The sequence below is a fragment of the Musca autumnalis genome, unplaced genomic scaffold (genome assembly GCF_047663935.1).
Source record: "Musca autumnalis isolate F117 unplaced genomic scaffold, ASM4766393v1 scaffold_1, whole genome shotgun sequence".
Lineage (NCBI taxonomy): Eukaryota > Metazoa > Arthropoda > Insecta > Diptera > Muscidae > Musca > Musca autumnalis.
In genome coordinates this window covers 96839920-96860696 of record NW_027411644.1, presented here as the reverse complement: position 1 = coordinate 96860696, position 20777 = coordinate 96839920, and the positions used below count along the sequence as shown (strand labels likewise).

The window sequence follows — 20777 nt, the reverse complement described above, 5'->3', positions numbered from 1 at the left end:
CTGCCAACTCTCTGTGCGCGAAATGTTTTAATGCGCTACGGTCGAAGTTTATTGCCTGCCATTTATGCAGAGCTAGATACCATCTAATTTGTGCTAAAATTGAAGATAAATTCGGTGAACTGTTTATGCAAAATCCTAACATTGTTTATAACTGCAATGATTGCCTAAAGGTTACGTCAAACTTAATTTCTCATGTCTCTTCATTGTCTAGTGAAGTGAGAGAATTACGTGAGCTAATAAAAAACTCAGTCTCTGCTCAATTATTAGAGCTAAAAGAAAAAGTAATAGACAACTGTAAGGAAGAGAGGCAAACAAAACATCAAAAAAGTGATTTACAACAAAATAACCATCCATCTGTTGTTGTATCCCGTGCAACTTCTAAAGCACAACAAAATCCTAATAATAACAAGTAAGAAAAGCGTTAAGTTCGGTCGGGCCGAACTTTTTATACCCTCCACCACAAATTTCAGCCATTTCGGTGGATTAATGTGGCTACAACCTTCAAAATACCGAAATTCGGAAGGTACCGTTCTAAGGGGGCTATATGATGCGTGGACCTATACCTAAAAATTTCTGGGGGAAAGTTTTATACGCCTAAAGAAGACTAAATACCAAATTTCAGCCATATCGGTGTGATAATGAGGCTAAAACGTTCAAAATATCGAAAATCGGGAGATATTGTATTATGGGGGGCTATATCAACACGTGGACCTATATAAACATTTTATGGTAGAAATGTTTCTTAGCCTCTGGAAACACAAAATACAAAGTTACAACCGATTCTTCAGTCAAATGGGTCTAATACATTCAAAATATATTCAAATGACGCGTACTTTATAAGGGGCCTTATGTGGGGGCTATACCAAAACGTGGACCTATATAACCCAACTTTGGTAGGAATGTTTTCTGGCCTCTGAAGACACAAAATACCAAATTACAACCAATTCTGTGGTCAAATGGGTCTAATACATTCAAAATATATTAAAATGACGCGTACTTTATATGGGGCCTTATATGGGGGCTATACCAAAACGTGGACCTATATAACCCAACTTTGGTAGGAATATTTTTTGGCCTCTGGAGACACAAAGTGCCAAATTACAACCAATTCGGTGGTAAAATGGGCCAAATATCTTAAAAATTCCTTAAAACGAAGACGCGTCACGCGTCATTTTGTATGGGGGCTATACGAAAGCGTGGACCTACATAGCCCGCTTTCAATACCAAAAGTCCTACGTAAAAATAACATATTTTCCCAAAATTTCATCAACCTACGTCAATCCGTTCGGACGCTAGAGTGATTTCCACAGACGGACAGACGGACAGACGGACGGACATGGCTATATCGATGTAGAATTGCACGCTGATCAAGAATATATATACTTTGTTGGGTCTACAATGATTATTTCGAGTAGTTACAAACGTAGTGACAAACTTAATATACCCCCATCCTATGGTGGAGGGTATAAAAACAAGAAAATTATATTCCCCGCTTTATCTTGTTCTTCGCTATCGTCACAACACACTGATGCTAATACGGGAAGTCATGCTAATGAAGATATCTGCGATACCGAAAATGCTAGCAACGACATGTTTGATGCAACTGTCCAACCTGCACCTAATACCCATAATTGGGTTGATGTTCAGAGGCGTAGGCGTAGATGGCGTAATATTGTTTTTGGTTCCAATGAAGAGCCTAATGATTTAGATGTTATTAGATCAAAAAAAATGGATACATTTGGCATCATTTAAACCGAATGTTTCAACTGATCCAGTTGTTGATTATGTGGCAAAGAAATCTGGTATTGCCAAGGAACATATGCAATGTTTCAAATTGATAAAAAAAAGATGCTGATACTGCAAATTTAAAAAACGTCAACTTTAAATTTGGCATTTCTTCGTGTTTTTATAACAATATTCAGGATCCTAAGATTTGGCCTATGGATATTAAGGTTCGCCCCTTTATAAATTTTCGGACGAACCAAACCCAACATCATCAAAACTAGTTAACGTCAGTCATGGAATAAAAATTTATTACCAGAATGTTTCTGGCATGCGTACAAAATCAAAGCAAATTTTTGAATTTTCGTCTCAATGTGATTTTGATGTGGTCGCTCTTGTTGAAACTTGGCTAAACGAGGATTTTTTTAATTCTGAATTCTTTGATCCAAACTTGTTTGATGTCTATAGAAAAGACCGTAATGTCGGTACTACTGGTTGTTCGAGAGGTGGTGGAGTGATTATAGCCGTAAAGAAGAAGTTTAAATCATCGCTGTATCATGTAGATAATGATAATGGCTTACTGGATCAACTAATCACATGTATTTTTGGTGACAATATCAAATTATATTTATGTATTTCATATATACCTCCTGGCAGTCCTGGCAATTTATATGATAAACACATTTCCAATATATTAACCCTTGATGAGGTTGCCCATAACAATTCGTTTAAATGTGTATTGGGTGATTTTAATCTGCCAAACATCTCATGGACACGTCATGATTGTAGTGAGTTTTTGGATCCTATAAATGTTATCAAAGATTTTGAAATTTCTTTTACTGATACTCTTCTTGCCATGGGTTTAGTTCAAATTAATCATATATCTAATAAACTTCAACGATTTCTTGATCTTGTATTTGTATCCGATGAATGTAAATTTAACCTATATGAGCCTTTATCATTTTTATCCCCTTCGAATATACATCACAACCCGTTGGCAATTGAAATTGATTCATTTGTATATATTCCAAGTTCTTTAAATACTGATACTGCAAATTTTAATTTTAATTTATGTAATTTTGATACGCTGAATTCTATATTGGTTTCTGTTAATTGGATGGCATTGTTTGCAGAACGTTCTACACAGCAATGCTACGCCTTATTTATTGAAGAGATTTCAAATATTTTAAATGAACAAGTTCCTCGTATGAAAACCAAATCTTATAAACGGCCTTGGTACAATAAAAATTTGAAGAAAATTAAAAATCTTCGTAATAAATTTCAAAGAAGATTCGTAAAATCAAAATCCCCTTACGATAGGGAAAAATTTATTCACTACCAACGTGAGTTTAACTTTCTGAACAAATATTTATATAAACAGTATTTGTATAATAAGGAATCTGAAATAAAATCCAACCCCAAAGCGTTTTGGTCATTTGTAAATTCTAAAAAGAAACATTCTAATATTCCTACCACAGTTTCCCTGAATAGTAGGACATCTAATTCGGGTAATGAAACTGTTAAGTTTTTTGCAGAATATTTCAAATCTAATTTTGAATCTCCCATATCTTTTAATGACGATTTTCGATTATCTCAAACCAGTTTAAATATTGGATCTATGTTTATTTCGAAAGATGAGGTTTATGAAGCAATAAATGAATCAAAGAATGACACTAAAATTGACTCCGATGGTCTTTGTTATTTCATCCTTAAGAAATGCAACAATAGTCTTTGTATTGCTATTGCACATATTTTCAATTTATCCCTCAAAGAAGGCGTTTTTCTAAACCGCTGGAAATCAGCATCAATTACTCCTATTTTTAAATGCGGGAATAAGTATGATGTTTCTTGTTACCGGCCTATATCTAAATTGTCCTGCGTTTCAAAGTTATTTGAACGTATTGTATACAAAAGACTATTTTTCCTAACGAAATCTGTTATTTCTCCCCAACAGCACGGATTTTTTACTGGCAGGTCCACTGTTACAAATCTTGCAACATTTAGTGAATGCTGCATTTCAGCTTTGGAACAAGGAAGCCAAGTGGAAGCAATATATACGGACTTCTCCAAAGCTTTTGATAAAGTTTCCCATTCAATATTAATTTATAAATTACAATGTTTAGGGTTTCACTCATCGTTTTTACAGTGGATTGATTCCTACTTATCAAACAGAATTTGTAGAGTTATAATTGGCGATTTTATTTCTTCTCCATATGTTCAAACATCTGGTGTTCCACAGGGGAGTGTATTAGGTCCCTTGCTCTTTAATTTTTTCATTAATGATATTTCTTCTTGTTTCGTAAGATCTCAATTCCTGCTGTATGCGGACGATCTGAAGATTTTTTCTAAAGTAGATTCATTATTAGATGCAGTTTATCTGCAGGCTGATCTTGAAAACCTACATAACTGGTGTCTTTTAAATAGAATACCTTTAAATATTTCTAAATGTTTCCATATGTCGTATCATAAATCGCGTCATCCTATTTCATGTTATTTTAAACTTGGTGGCAATAAATTGACAACAGTTGCAACCATCCGTGATCTTGGGGTTGTCTTTGATTCAGCGTTGTCATTTTTGCCTCATATTGATTATATGCTTCCAAAAGCATATAAAATGTTAGCTTATATTAAGAGAAATTGTGAAGACTTCTCAGATCCTTATACGCTTAAAGTCATTTACACAGCTTTTGTGAGATCTAGAGTTGAATATGCTTCAATCATTTGGGATCCACGTGGTATAAGCTATACTTCTCGCATAGAAAGAATTCAACGAATTTTTGTCAAATATGCGTTAAAGCCGTTTCCCTCTATTTGTACTCCCACATACATTTCTAAGTGTTTGTTATTGGGATTGCAAACTCTTGAGCTTCGAAGAAAAACTCATGCTGCTCTTTTTGTCTTCGATTTGATTAATAATTCAATCGATTCATCAGATTTACTATCGCGTATACCGCTTTATGTACCACCTAGGCAAATGAGATTCACCGAGGTGTTCAACGTTTGTCTACACCGCGTTAATTACGCTAATCACAGTCCATTAACACGGGCTTTTTGTTTTATTAATTCTGTAAACTTAAATTATCAAAAGAAATTTAGTAAGCATATAGAATTCAGCATTTCAAAAGAAAATTTTAAATTATATTTTATAACTAGATTTGATTAAACAACACATACTTTTTCCTATTTCTACATAGTTTTAAATCATAGTCTGTAAGGAAATTATGTTCCATAGACCGAAATAAATAAATAAATAAAAATATTCAAGAGTTCTGATGGAAAATTCCATCGTGTTAGGATCCATGGATAACGAAAATGCCTTTAGTTCATTTGGGTCACTTCGTTTTATTTTTTTATAACGGTAAAAGTATTGAAAATCTGGGTTTCTTATATTTGCAAATTTTCCACAACGGATTTCTTTTGATCCTTCTTCCTTTTATAGGGGTGAATAATATCTTTTGAATAAGCTATTATTGTTTTAAATCGGTTAAAAAATGGCTAAGTTATAGTGGTTTACATAAGTCTGAAAAACCCCACAAAAAACCTATAACTGAATTTCTCATAGATTACAAAAATATAATGTTTTTTTGTTCAATATTTTTTTTTGAAAATCGTGAAAAATTCCTTTATAGGTTTTTTGTGGGGGTTTTCAGACATAAACCACTATACTCTCTTTAGCCTAAAGGCTAAGAGTATAAACATTTTTAAATATGGAAAGTGGACCAATATAAGTCATCTCCGAGCTTGATATATGTTTGGAAGCTTGATATATGTTTGGAACCAGTTAATTTTTATCAAATAAACATTATGGTTCTTTCAATGTCAATTCATCGCAAGACCCCGTTTCAGAGCACCTGGTTTGGTGCCATTAATTTTGTCGGGCACCAATAAGAACTAACATTGAACTAGAAAAGCTGCGACACATATTAAGATATCAAAAAAATAGATCGGAATTTGTTTTGGCCCATTTTAAAGTAGAGATAGAATAGAATAGGTTTCAAATGTTTTTCGAGTCGATTGGACAAATATTGGCTGAGATATAAGCGTTAGAAATAGCAAATTCATTGTTATTTATTTAAACGCGATTTCTCCAAATGACGTTTTTGAAAGCTGTAACTCGAAAACTAATGATCCGATCTTCATATGTTTTTGTGGGATAATTATACACATAAAAAGGTAGTCCTTAAGCGGGAGACTTTAAAAAAAATTGACGGATTTATAGCGAAAAAACTGTCCATTTTTTATACACTCCATCCATAATATGGTGGGTATAATTGAATTTGTCATTCCGTTTGTAACACATCGAAATATTCGTTGGAGACCCCATAAAGTATATCACCAATATTTTTGAAAATTTAACATAGCTGAAGCCAAGGTTTACCCTTTCAGAACACGCGACTTGTGATTGAATATTATACAAATTAAATATTTTTGGATAAAATGAAATGTTTTTGAACGTGTCAAAAAATATTGGACTTAAAAATAATTTGCGTGTAAGCTGTGGCTATATTTATGTTAAAAAATTGGTAAAAATGCGTTGAAGCCAACATGTCTTTTTTTGTTTTCTCTCGATTTGTGAGTAAACCACACTTCTCTCGATTTTCCTGTCAAAGTAAAAGTAGAAGCAAACTAAATAAGGATCATCTCACTAATGTATTACTTTTCAAAATTTGATCTGCTTCTACCATTAAATGATGCTGACATTTTGAAGCCAGATCTACAGTGTTTTTTGAATTTTTCTTCTAATTTCACTCCGCAAACTGGTTTTTCAAAAATTCATATAAATGATTGTAGTACTTGCGATTCTGAATTATTTGATGCGTGTATTGTGAATGTAGTCTGCACAGCTTCATAGAAATCTGCATCCAAATGCGGAAATTTTGTGCGAACATTTTTCTAAAAATCATATTTTTCGGGTCTAATATTTGCAATTGTCTCTAGAACACATCGCACCCCATTGCACATTTTAGTTTTTTACGTTCCGGATCCAGTAAATCATTCCTCGTGAAAATCCATCTACTAAAACGCGAGTTACGAGAAATTCCAAAGTAGAAAAATCACCTAAAATTGTTTTTGCAAATATCGCGTATTTTATCGCGTTTTCTGCGGATCGTTTCCACTGTAATGAAAAACTAGTGCAGCATCTTCGTTTTAGCGGAAACAGAGATTTGAAAACTTTACTGATAAGGGAGCTACACTGATTTTATCCCAAAAAATAGTGTGTGATGCTACATCCACGGTTCTTGATTGATCGCCTTCAAATAGATATATATCGATGTAGATTTTCATGGTGAACACTGAAATCGGATGCGGACAAAAATTGTACGCAGTTTGCGCAAATTAGCGATATTTTATAGGTTTTTTAATGCCAATTACCAATTACCTTCCCTAATGGGAAACCTTTAATACGAATGTCAATAAAGCTAAATCCGTCTATTTTATTGGGAGATTTAAGCAAAAAGAAGGAAGTATTCCTATAGATTTTTACAATATTTTCTACTACATAATGCATGTGAAAAAATATTTTTTCAAACAAAAAATTATTTTTTTTGACCAAAATATGTGCTTTTTTTGGCTGTAACATCAAAAGTATAACACCTATCGGTATGATTGTAGTGTCATTTGATTCGTCGTGAAGTTTTGATCCACAACAAATTTTATGTAATTTTATGACCACTAAATGGGCCATAATTTTGAAAAAAGTTGACTTATATTCAATAATTTATCAATTTTATGTACATTCCGCGAATTCTGTGTAACATTTTGCATGTATTATGCAATCTACTCGCTGAAGTCACTTCGAGATAACTTTTTTGTAACAATTGTGCTCATTAAAATAATTAGCGTTTTTATAATATTTTCTTTCTTAGAAAGCGAAATAAAAGCGCCATATCTTTTGTCGGCAACAACCAAAAATTGGATCGCGACCAGATTCGTACTGGGAATTTTTTCTTAACCTACCATATCAAAAATCGTTGATGTAGCTCGAAAAAAATTTATCCTTTTTTCTGATATGAAATATGAAATAATTGACAATATTCGTGATATACACTCCGGTTCATCTGAATAGAACCAGCCAATATTTGTCTACAAATACCGTTATGTCTGACGAAAGGAGAGGAATTGTAAATTATAATTTTATGGACATGTAGAGTATATAATAGCCGATATTTTCAATACCTAACATGTTTCACATATGCGTTATAACGGTACTTTTTACTCGCTTTATGAAAAAATGTCAAAATATTAGCATTTTTTGATGGTTCACCAGGATAGAACCACCCTAAGAATTTACACAAATCCTTTGTTAGATGTGGTAAACTTCATCAAAAAACTATTTATAATTATAAATAAATGCCGTTAGTGTTGATTGCCAACAAATATTGTGCAAAAATATGTATTAGGGTCTTGAAATTTGATGAAAATCGAGGCTTAGAGCTCCAAAAAATATTTTTATGAAGAAATCGGTAGAAACAATTTATAAAGACAAAACGTTATACTGAATTATGTTCAAAATTTTCTATATAACAATAAAATTACAAAAAAGTCACATTTGATAGGTTTATGAGTCCGAAACAGAGGAAATATGGTAAAGATAATTCAAAATTCTACCTTTCCACTCCAAAATTTGATATTTTATCTCAGGAAAGTGAATGCAAATCGATGGGTTCCACCCAGTTTCGTTGGCTGTGGACATCTACAGGTCCAAAAAATAAAGAAAATTCCACCGCCGAACGCTCCATCTCACCATCAAGTTCTTGGAATTTCAAAAGGTTTTAAGACATTTGATGCGAAGAAACATCTTAGCGATAGGGAAAGGCAGACGTTAATTTTTTCGAAAGGACAGGGTTTAATTTTGATGGTTATGATGTTCACACATCTTTTCCTTATAGTATAAGTACCGAAAAAATTTTCTGATCCGTTATTACACAAAAAATAGCGCCTATGTTTCTGTGCTTTCCTTGTCATGCGATATCTTCTAAATCAAAGCCCTTGATGTTGACATGAAGCGTTCGGCGGTGGAATTTTCTTTATTTTCTGGGTCTGCAGATGTCCACAGCCAACGAAACTGGGTGGAACCCATCGATTTGCATTCACTTTCCTGAGATAAAATATTAAATATTGAATTGGAAAGGTATAATTTTGAATTATCTTTACCATATTTCCTCTGTTTCGGACTCATAAACCTATCAAATATGATTTTTTTTGTAATTTTGTTGTAGTATACAACATTTTGAACATAATTCAGTATAAAATTTTGTCTTTATAAATTGTTTCTACCGATTTCTTCATAAACATATTTTTTGGAGCTCTAAGCCCCGATTTTCATCAAATTTCAAGACCCTAATACAAATTTTTGCACAATGTTTGTTGGCAATCAACACTAACGGCATTTATTTATAATTATAAATAGTTTTTTGTTAAAGTTTACCACATCTAACAAAGGATTTGTGTAAATTCTTAGGGTGGTTCTATCCTGGTGAACCATCAAAAAATGCTAATATTTTGACATTTTTTCATAAAGCGAGTAAAAAGTACCGTTATAACGCATATGTGAAACATGTTAGGTATTGAAAATATCGGCTATTATATACTCTACATGTCCATAAAATTATAATTTACAATTCCTCTCCTTTCGTCAGATATAACGGTATTTGTAGACAAATATTGGTTGGTTCTATTCAGATGAACCGGAGTGTATATATATTCTTGATGAGCATAAAATTCGAAGTCGAAATAGCCACGTCCTTTTGTCCGTCCGCCCGTCTGTTGAAATAAAGATACTGCTCGCAATTTTTAAGATAGAGCTTTATAATTTGGTATAGAAGTTTTTATTACTCCTAGGATGTTTGGTATTGAAAATGGGCTATATCGTTCCACGTTTTGGCATAGCCCCCATAGAACGGTAGATCCCAAATTTCGGTATTTTCAAGGTTAGGCACACTGTTTTACCGAAATTGCTGAAATTTGGTATTTAGCCTTTATCATAAACGAAAGGAAACTAATTATTCGATTTTGCTTCTATACAACTCGTGAAGAGTGTAACAAGTTCGGCCAGGCCGAACTTAACACCGTTCTTACTTGTTTTTTAATGGATATTTTCAATTTCATTCCGCTAAAGGATAAGATTATTATGTTCCTATACAGTTAGTCGACTAAATTATTGCAAACGATGAATTTTTAAAAAAATCGATTTTTAATTAGGAGACGTTTATTGATACCCAAGGTGGGTATACGAAATATTAGAACCAAATTTTCGAAAAATACCGTGAAAGACTGACAAGTTGTGAATTTTGCAATTTATTAGTTGACAGTACAAATAATGAGTTGTTCTTCTTTTTGTTAATTGCAAGAAAATTTTTAGTGAAATTTAGCTAATTTTTTTATTTTATTTTATTTTATTAATAAAAAAGTGTAAGAATTAAACTATTAATAAAGCAATTAATAATGATATTTATTCATACCAATAAAATGATGTTTTATTTCAAATTTGGTAATAATTTTGGTTTTGCAATAATTATGTTGACTAACTGTATATTCTGATCGGTTTATTCGTTTTCGAGGCCTTAGAAGAAAGATTTGAACAGTTTTTGCACGATTTTTATGACATCGCAATTGTACCCGCCGAAGGTGTGAATACGAGGGCTACTAGATAAGTTTCTGGCCTAGGCAATACCGTCCAATGTCGCTCAGAAAACATTGATGCCGTTCAAGAACTAATAATGCAAAATCATCATGTTATATACCCTGAGATAGAGGCATCCTTGGTCATTTTTTGCACCAGCATACATTCGATATTGCATGAACACCTGTCCGTAAAATAGGTACCCAGCAAACTGGCCAAAGATGCCATTCAATCATGGGTGAAAGTGATCTGGCATGTCATCTTTATAGCATCTTCATCGATGAATTTTATATGAGCGTGGACCCCAAAAGATGCTATTCATTTTTGGATCCAGAGCATGTCATTTACACCAATGCTTTGACATGTCATTTTCACCAATGCTTAGGCATATAACTTCCACCAATGCTTTGGCATGTAATTTTCACCAACCCTTTGCAACAACATTATCATTACGACGTGAGTTTTAACAACGTTGGTTGTGATTTCGAGTCTCCGACAACATCAAGCCTATTGTAAATAATTAATCTTATATATTTAGAAAAATGTGTATAAATAAAACCACAAAATTCATCTCTATTGGATCGATGGAATGTGTTCAAATGCTGATGAAAAGAATGGATCTTTCACGGCTACCTTTGCATTGGTTCAAATGCTAATGAAAAGATCGGATCTTTCACGACTTCGTTTAAATCAATGCAAAAGATGTCATGAAATCACGTCATCCCTTGGAACCCCTTTCTTCAAATTTTGCTGGGTATGTTCTCGTTAAATTCTTCACAATTTGATAATCTCTCAAGAAGGTCTCGCGTCGATTGGCGCCAAGAAATTTTGAAAAACTATGATACGTTATAAGATAATCACAGGTGACGAATCATGCGCCTATGCGTATAAGCCCGAAACAAAACAGCAATTGACCGTGTGCGTCATCGAAGAGGAGCCAAATACAATGAAAGTTGTTCATGGGATAAGGACATCAAAGCATCGCACATCGCTTCAAACCAGTGCATTTTTTGACCGGACAAAACGTGGAAATCGTGGATCGTCCGCCGCCCTGACTTGACACAATGACTTCGTTTTATTCCCGCACATCCAGAAAAACAGTTGGTCAACGATTTTTGTCGCCAGAATATGCTGTTGAAGCGTTCAAACCCCATATTTTGGAGATGTCTTATTCGGAGTGAAAAAAGTGCTTAAACAATTGGTTTGAGCTTTGACAAAATTGTATAAATCATGTTGGGGAATACTTAAAAAACAACGAAACAATTTTTGATGATATATATTCGCGTTTTCATTATTAGGACAGAAATTTTTATAGAAGCCCTCCTAATTACATACATTACAGATGAAGATCCTTGAGTAGAAGAAGCGAATTTTATTATTCAATGTTGAAGCTGAGTTTCTTTCGAAATTGTTATTGCACTGTTTCAGATATATAATATAATTGCTCCGCAAACATCCCGGAAGGGACAAGGGAGACTTCTCTCATATCAATGAGTGCACCCCGATTCATATTAGCTCAATGATATGGGACCTACTATTTATCGCCGAGTCCGAACGGCGTGTCTTACGACACCACTAATAGATAAGTTTTACATGGCTGAAATACTCAGGAAATGTTGCCAACATTAATGAGGGGCATTTTGCCACCGTTGAAAAATGGTTGATGTTGACTGGACTTCAGCGTGCAAGTCGGGTGTGCATACCATTGTACCACGGTGGCACCCAGTTTCAAATAGCGATGACAATATTGCAATTGCGTTATTGTAAGAAGCAAATGTATTAAGCCGTCAATGGGAAGAGAAAAGCAAGATCTTGAAGACAGCATGTGTTCAGGAAATTTTACAAAAACCCTCGAATTGTTACAAAAAATGTTGATGGTGATTTGGTGCAAGTTATTACTCAATTTTCCAATGACTATGTCCCAAACATAATAAAACTATATTTGTCTTTTGCATACATTTATGCCGAGTGTACTACAAGTAGTTGTACGGCCTTAAAATCCAAGTTAGAAAATATTTTTTTTCTTCAGTTTTGTAATATTACACCATCCGACAATTTTCAAAAAATTTCATTACACCTGAACCGGACTATATATACGTCAGAAACTATAGGCACAATTGAGTAAAATGGCATTTAAGATTTTTTATTTTCTCATCCTGTTGACCTTTTAAAAGACATTTAAAAAAATATTTTAAACACTTGTACTCATCGCACGATTCTGATGTTGTTGTCATATGAAAGAGGATAGTATTGGCTTTATATAATAATTATAAGTTATATCATTCAAGGATAACAAGGACATCACAAATGTGACACCAATTCCAGCATCCTGCGATGAGTACAAGTATTTAAAATATGTTTTTGAAAAATGCCCTTTGGAATTTGAATGTGCTTTAAAAGGTCAACAGAATGAGAAAACGAAAGATCTTAAATGCCATATTTTTTAACAAAAGAATTCCAGAAGTAGCTCAAATTGCGACCTTTCACAAAAATGTCATTCTGCTTATGTATGTGGGCGCCTAATCTTTAAAAAAGTTAAGATTTTTTTTTAATTTTAAAAATAAAAATTTATTGTGTTTGCCATAATACTTACCAAAATGCGAATCATCGACGTCGATCGAAACATAAGGATCAATTAATTGTTCATCGGCTAATTTGCCGAAGGTTAAATTGTGTCGTTTTTGAAAATCTGTTGGGCGTAAACCGCTCGCCTCGCAGACTTTTATTTGTAGTTTACCCGTAAACATCGTCGTGTGTGGAAGCTGTTTTTGTTTGTTTATTTGCTTGGTTGCTGTTTTTACTATTGTTTAGTGTTTTCCTTGTTTTGTTATGTATTTTTTTATTTTTGCTTTTGTTGTTGTATTTGTTGGCGTTTCTTTAATTTCTATTTTTTTATTAAATTGTTGTCGTCGTTGAGTGTTGTTGGTGTTGGTTTTGCTTTTGTCGTTTTATTTTCGTTCGTTTTGTTTATTTTTTGTTTGGTTTTTCTTCTTTTCTTTTTTGTGTTACGTTTGTGTTGTTGTTATTGTTGGTGATTGCACGTACAAAAATGTTGAGAGGTTACTCAAACGGAAACACGATAAAAGAGAAACGGATACGGATGCAAGGTGAAAATGTATGCGCGAGTATACTTTAATAAAAATGGAACAATGAAGAAGAACAAGAAATTGTAGAACTTTATTACAAAGTTGCTCTGCTACGGCGACGACGACCACCACTACTGATTGACTATCTAACTGGCGAGGACTATAGGACGACGACGAATTGACGAAGATGAACGACGAAGAATTTGCAATCGAACAATAACACTACCAAGTTGTACTCACTCAGTCGCTCTAGTTTTGTGCTTTAAAAAAATGAACAACAACAACAAAACAAGACACTGACACAATTAACAGTGGCTGGCGGCTGTTGTTGTTGTTGTTGGTGTTGTGGTTAGTATTGCTGTAAGCTTTGTGGTACAATGTCGCTGCTGTCTGTCAATGCTGACGACGATGCAAATGTTGGCAATTGTGTGTTTACATACGAGGGTCGTGTCGTCCTTTATGAGAGTGAGGGGTCTGAGTATACGAGAGACAGACAGTATGGGGGGAGATTTCTGTTTATGTTTCTTTGTTTTTTTTCACTTTTGCACTCGAGTTTTCACAGTTTTTTGCGATATTTTTATGTTTATTGTTCTTTTTGTTAACTTCTATTTTAGATGTGTTTCACTTTCATTGTATCTATGAAAATAAAAGAAGCATGAATAATGATGCAACTGATGTAGAAGACAACAATGCAAGAAATGTGGCCGTGTTATAATATTGCTGCCGACGAAGATGCCACAAATCCATGCGGCGGGAGGAAGAAGAGTTGGACTAAATATGACAAAGAACAAACATACTACACCAGAATATATCTATAGTTGGCTTGTATTCATAGCTTTCTTTATAAGCGACCAGTGTATAGGTGATTTTCCTCTTCTTTCTGTTGTTGCTGCTGCTTTCGAAGGCTCCACTTCTTGATTGCTCAATGTTATGTTTTTATCTTGTTTTATGTTTTTGTTTCAAAATCTACTCTGCAGCGCTTTGCCCTATTTTGCTTATGTTTGGCTGCTGACTGCCTGTCAGCTAGCCAGCCACCCAGCTACTGTTGCTTACTCCTATTGTCGTCGTCGTTCAGCAAAATGTAAGTTATTATGAAGGCAATGCATTCATTGTAACCTTTAACCGATATGGGTCAATTTTTTTTCTTTATTCCTCCATTTGTTTTTTCCATTTTGTTACATTTACCCTAACATGAAGTAGGACAAACACATACCTACATAGTTGATGTTAAAAATTATCATACATTAGGCAGAGCATAGTAGTTTCTTCTGTACAGTGAGTATCGAAATATTTCTATATAAAAGCTGACGATCAAATATCCAGTGGTTATTTCTTAAGAAAATGTAGGGGGTATTTGAAAACACAATTTGTACACAATATTTGGTGGGGAAGTTTATTGACCACTAAGAAGGAACCCTAAATGTCAAATTATAGCTAATTCGGTCAGAAAATGTAACGAAAAACTTCAAAATACCTTGGCAGTGCCATTATATAACGTAGGCCGATATAGCCCATCTTTGAACTTGACTTGCCTGCAAACATAAGAGGCATCTGTGCAAAATCTTAGTGTTTTCCCTCAATTTGTCTCGATGCTAAAGTGATTACCACATACGGACGGACGTGCATAGATCGACTCAGAATTCACCCTGACATACTTTATAGGGTCGCAATTTATTATACCCTACACCACCGACGTAGCAAGGAGGGAAGCCGGAGGGTCCCCCCAAACGGTAAATTTTTAGAAATTTGTTGTATATTGTACTCACAAAACATCAAATTTTGTCCGTTGGGCCCTCCGAAATGGTCTCGAGATGCATTTCTGACTACGCCAATGCCCTTCACCTCCAAAAAGTTTGTAACGCATCGAAATAATGGTCGCAGACATATACTTATACATATATACCAAAATGAATATCTCGAAAAGTTGAGTCGATCTGGCTATGTGTATCCGTCCGTCTGTCCATCTAAACCTTGTAACCTACGCTACAGGTTGCAATTTTGTTCGAATCGTCACAAAATTGGGGGTTGATGGGATTTCGGGAGGGGGAAGCAGCCTATTGATTTTGGTATTGGTCGGATCATATTCTGTAGTGGAATTCTGTAACCCATTTTTTGAGTTACCGACAAAAATCGGTAAAATTAAATCGCTAAATTAGCTATGAAAACTATCAATAAAAGTTGACAACTCTGTTCCTACCGGTAGAAGTTAACGACAGCTTTATTTTGGTTGTTAACTTACCGAAAATTTTCGTTAATGACCGAAATTATAAGCATTTTAATTTTACCGATTTTTGTCGGTAACTCGAAAAATGAGTTACAGAATTCCACTACTGGGGTCGGAATGGGAAAAAAGTATGTGTAGGAAAACCAAATGTTTAATTCAAATGCGAATAACTCCACTTCTATTAGGAGGATGCCAAAAGCCTGATAATGAAAGTGGAAAACTTCACCTTTACAACAATGCAAAGTACGTTGGCCTAGGTGGACAAACAACCGAGATATCGCAATAGTCGCTAATCCAATTCAAGTCTTCACTTTTGGGATTTCAATTGCAACAGCTCTGGCTGGTGGCCTTCCAAAAACATAGCATGTCTGTTAAGTAGAAAATCTCATATTTACAATGATGTCAAGTAGGTTGTCGTAGGTGGTCATATGACGGAGATATCGCAATAGTCGGGTCCCAGAGAGGAATAAATCTATTGATTTTGGATATGGTCACATAATGTTTAGGGTCGGAATGGGTAAAAAACTTCCAATTTTTGGAATTTTATTTGCAATGAGAATATCTCCGCTTCTGTTGGATTTATTGTAATGAACGAGCTTGATAGTGAAACTAGACCACCTGAGCTTGAAATTAATACCAAATATGTTGGCATTGATAGTAAAATATCAGAGTTATTGCAAAATGCGCTATGCTACCCCAATTTTAACAAATACCTCTGTTTATTATATTTCTCTCTTCTGCAAAGCGTTCAATCAGTACCAAGTAGATTGTCGACAGTGGTCAAATATACCCCCATTATTATAAGCCTTATTTTGTTATAGTTTGGATTTACCGAACAGATTTATAGCCTTCCGTTTAACTTAAAATTAAAAGTGATGATTGAATTTCAATGAGGAGCTTCTTGGCATTAACTTTCAATGTAAAAATTATATTTATAATGCCTCAAAATTGGATTATTTTGCGTTTTCAAATCCATCAGATAGTAAAAGAATACATATAATAATGGCCCATAAAATTTTTAATTATTTTTGTTCAGTTAGCCCTCAGTCATTTGGTATAAAAACCAGGATGATTAAAACTTTAATAATAATTGTTCCACAAACATCCCAGGCGGGACAGGGGTGACTTCTCTTATATCAATGAGTGCACCCCGATTCATATTAGCTCAATGATATGGGACCTACTGTTTATCGGCGAGTCCGAACGGCGTGTCTTACGACACCACTTTATAGAGAAGTTGTACAAGGCTGAAATACTCAGAAAATGTCGCCAACATTACTGAGGGGTATTTTGCCACCGTTGAAAAGTGTTTGATGTTGACTGGCCGGGGAATCGAACCCACGACCTTCAGCGTGCAAGGCGGGTGTGCATACCATTGCACAACGATTGCAAACTAAAATTTAAAAAAAAAAAAATTTAAAAATTTAAAACTTTAGTATCTACTTAAAAGACTTTAGTATCTACCCTATGCACAGGGGCAGTGATGTAGGGTATTACATAGTCGGTCCCGTCCCGAATATAGCCTTTGTTCACTTATTTTTTCAATGCGATACAAACGAAAAAAAAACAACTATTTATAAAGAGAAGAATCTTCGGTTTGGCGATTTCTGACACTTGATTTAGCGATTTAGGTAGTATGGAATCTGAAAACCCTGCCTCGAAGTAACACGGGAGACTTCTCTCAAATGATATGATATGGGACATATTTTTTATCGTCGCCACTTATAGACAAGATTTACATGACTAGAATGCTCAAGAAATGTCGCCAACTTTACATTGGAGGGTATTTACCATTGCACCACGATGACACCCGGGCAGTTTTTACCTACTTTTGATTGAAAAGTCGATTTCGACCTTTCGAATGTGATCTAAATCGATTAATATCGATTTTTGATAGATTTTAGATATTTTTTGATACATATTTGGTCTGTTCCAGAACTGCAAGAATCTACCAATGTTTCTCGATATCATAATTTGAAGGTTCTGAAACAGGCACATTGTTGTTAGCAGACAAACTTGTCAAATGAAAAATCGTGGGTAGAAAAATCGAAAAGTCTACTTTTCGTTGTCCATAATCAAAGGTAAACTTCGATTTTTAAATCCAAAATTCGACGAATCCATTAAAAAAGTTGTAAAATTGCGTATCCCTAGGCCCAAAAATGGTAAAACCTACGAAAATATTGTAAAGGACAATCTTTAGTTCCATTTTGATAGTGCCAGCGGTTTCCAAGCAAAATTGTTAAAACCTAAAAGACCCTAAAAATTTGAACTTTGACCGCGATTTATTTAAAATGGGCTCCGGCGATTTTTTCGTTTTTAGATTTTTCTTATCTATGAACATTGTAGTTTCAGAATCCGCAAAAACTTCCAAGATGTAAGCACATGCCATTTAAATTTGGTTCAAGAGCACCGTGTTATACTACTGAACCAGGTGATTTGAAGTAGAGTAGCCTCTGGAAATCTTGGGGTTTCTCGCGAATAAAAAACTGTCTATGGGGAAGAAGATAAAAATGAAAATAAAGTTACGATTCAGTCCTAAATAAACCATTAACGGCAGGGACCCTTGATTTGCCTGCGAGTCACACCTCGTCGTCATGAAGCGAGAGTGAGCATTTTTGATGTTATCACCTCTAGTGGGGGTTAATACCATAAATATGTGCGCTAGTTATTTCTATCGACCGTTTGTCGGGCACCCCGGGCGAAGAGTACTCATCGCATCAGATCTCTTCCTGACAAGTATGAACCACTACAGTTTACAATGGATTATGTTGCGAATGCCATCAGGAACGCTAAATTGAAGCCTTGGGCCCTGATGGAATCTTCATGCTAATGCTGAAACAGCTTGATGTGCCGGGAGTGGCGTATCTCACTAAAGTTCTCAACCTGTCAGCCACCCTCATCGTTCCCGATATCTGGAAAAAGGGTAGGGTGGCCCCGCTACTTAAGCCAGGCATGGATGCCAGCAACGGTGAATCATACAGGCCGATTTCACTTTTGTCGTCTGTAGTAAAGACCCTTGAGGCCTTAGTCTTCCCCAGCGTCAGAAATAGATATCCAGCTGCCGATCATCATCATGGATTCCGTATGCAGCACATCACAACAACAGCGCTGCACGCCATCTCCATACATATTTGTCGAGGACTCAACCAGAGAAAACCGTGTGATAGAACAGTAATGGTGGCGCTTGACTTATCAAAAGTCTTTGATACTGTTAAGCATTTGAAGACCATCTACATGAGGAGACAAAGATTCTTCGTAAACCGTAAACAATTATCGTGTGAATGCGGTCCTCGGAGAATAGCCCACATCTATCGCAACTGAGAAGCGTCAACAGCCACGACACACCAGAGTAGTTTTGGCTCAACTACGCTTGGGATGGTGCATCCGTCTATATTCCTATAGGGCAAGGATCAATGACACCGTGCAAAACATCTGTCCAGCATTTGGCACGAGGCCGTTCGACACCCTGCACGTTTTCAACTGCCCAGCCAAACCTACTCAACTAACTCCATTCGCTTTGTGGCTACAACCCATCGAACCACTGACATTCCTAGAACTGGATATGGACCCATAGCCTGATTAAGCAGAAAAATTAACATACAAACATACACTGCCGCTCGATTGAATAGAACCCCCCTACAAAATTTTTGTCAACCTACACTTTTTCCGAATTATACAAGATATGATGTTTTTAAGTTTTATTATATTTTGCTTCATGTGTTTGGAGTAAACTTAGTCATTCATTTGCATTCAAATCCAATTTGTATAAGAATTATGCAAGGAAAACAAAATAAAGTCAAAAATTGAAGTAAAAAATTTGGGCCATTTGAATAGAACCCCCCTTGAAAACTTGGGAATACAGAAAGATTGTATTAAAAAATCGATGCATATTCATTCTATAATGAAAACGAAGAACTTTTAGTATGATTCGTTAAAAGTATATCCCTCCTGATTAAGGATACACCCCGCATATGCTGCTTTGGCAAGGATTCCATAAATAATCAGGTGTATTGCCTAACAAAGCTTCCTTTTTTCTTTCAACAACTTTATTTTTGGAAGCGTACTGTCTCCTTTAGTCGTATATTTTACGTATAAGTCATTCCCATACATTTTAGAAATATTTACCACTGTAGAATATGACGGCCCCTCCAGGATATCTGCATTTCTTTTCAAAAATTTAAGTTTTGATGACTCGAAGTGTACAAAAGTTTATAAAATCGTGATGAAATTGCCACTAGGGATATCCGAAAATGCTTCTCACTACTGGAAATGCCTGTTTTAGAACTCTTTTGTAAATTCTCTTGCGCATTTAGGGTGAAAGAAATTGACGCCCAAGTCCTTCATAATTACACTATGCAACACTGAAAATGCAAACAACTTCTAGTATGCATTTTTTGAAAGTACATATTTAGACTACAAAAACCCTAGTAGGGTTTTGTGCGGTCAGATCCAGTTCGGATTTTATGGCCTCATCTAAACCGGGCTAAATCTACACTTTTTTGCATTTATCAGGCCTTTATCTAAGAAACGAATAGGAATTTGGCCTTGCTATCTTTAGCAATATTGTAGTCCTAAACTAGTAGAACTAATCTTTTGAAAAAACCACATAAGAAAAACTCCATCTAGGGCATCAAAATCTATAAAATATAGAAAATGTTACATAATTGCTGAAATTCTAGTCAGTATCGGCTAAACTATTGGGAGTTGAACCAAGTAACATTTTGCAAAAATCTTTCAAATAAAGTTCTCAACAATTCTTTAGAACATTCTGAAACTCTAAAATGCTTACTTCATGTTGTTTCAGTCGTATTTTGAATCATATCATTTACAGCACGTATTTCAAACACAGTTCACACCAACAGTTTATACTCGCATTTCGGATTTCACTACATTATTGAAATTTTTTTAAATCGTCCTTGAAAAATGTACTGAAAACAATGCCATAGAGGCATTTTACAACAATGAAATGTTCTGAAGAGTTGTGTATTACACTCCAGGGAATATTTTTCCAAAAGAAAATATTCAGAAAAAATTAACGGTTTTGGAGATATGGTGCGAAATGTATAAAAATTGTGGAATTTATGCATATATTTTGAAATTTGAGGCAATAAATGTAGTTTTT

The 20777-nt window shown here is 34.8% G+C and overlaps 1 protein-coding gene across 21 annotated transcripts in view; it reads right to left on the bottom strand.

Annotated features, from left to right (window-relative positions):
• Positions 1 to 20777, bottom strand: part of Pkc98E (Protein kinase C) — a 94112-nt gene that overhangs the window by 52159 nt on the left and 21176 nt on the right. For 8 of the 21 annotated variants that reach the window (XM_073985736.1, XM_073985829.1, XM_073985766.1 and 5 more), the window contains exon 2: positions 12939 to 14067. In XM_073985736.1, coding sequence (XP_073841837.1) covers positions 12939 to 13092 — 154 coding nt within the window. In that variant the 5' untranslated portion in view covers positions 13093 to 14067. The remainder of the gene's footprint in view (positions 1 to 12938; positions 14068 to 20777) is intronic. The other 13 variants (XM_073985791.1, XM_073985799.1, XM_073985818.1 and 10 more) reach the window with 2 other exon arrangements.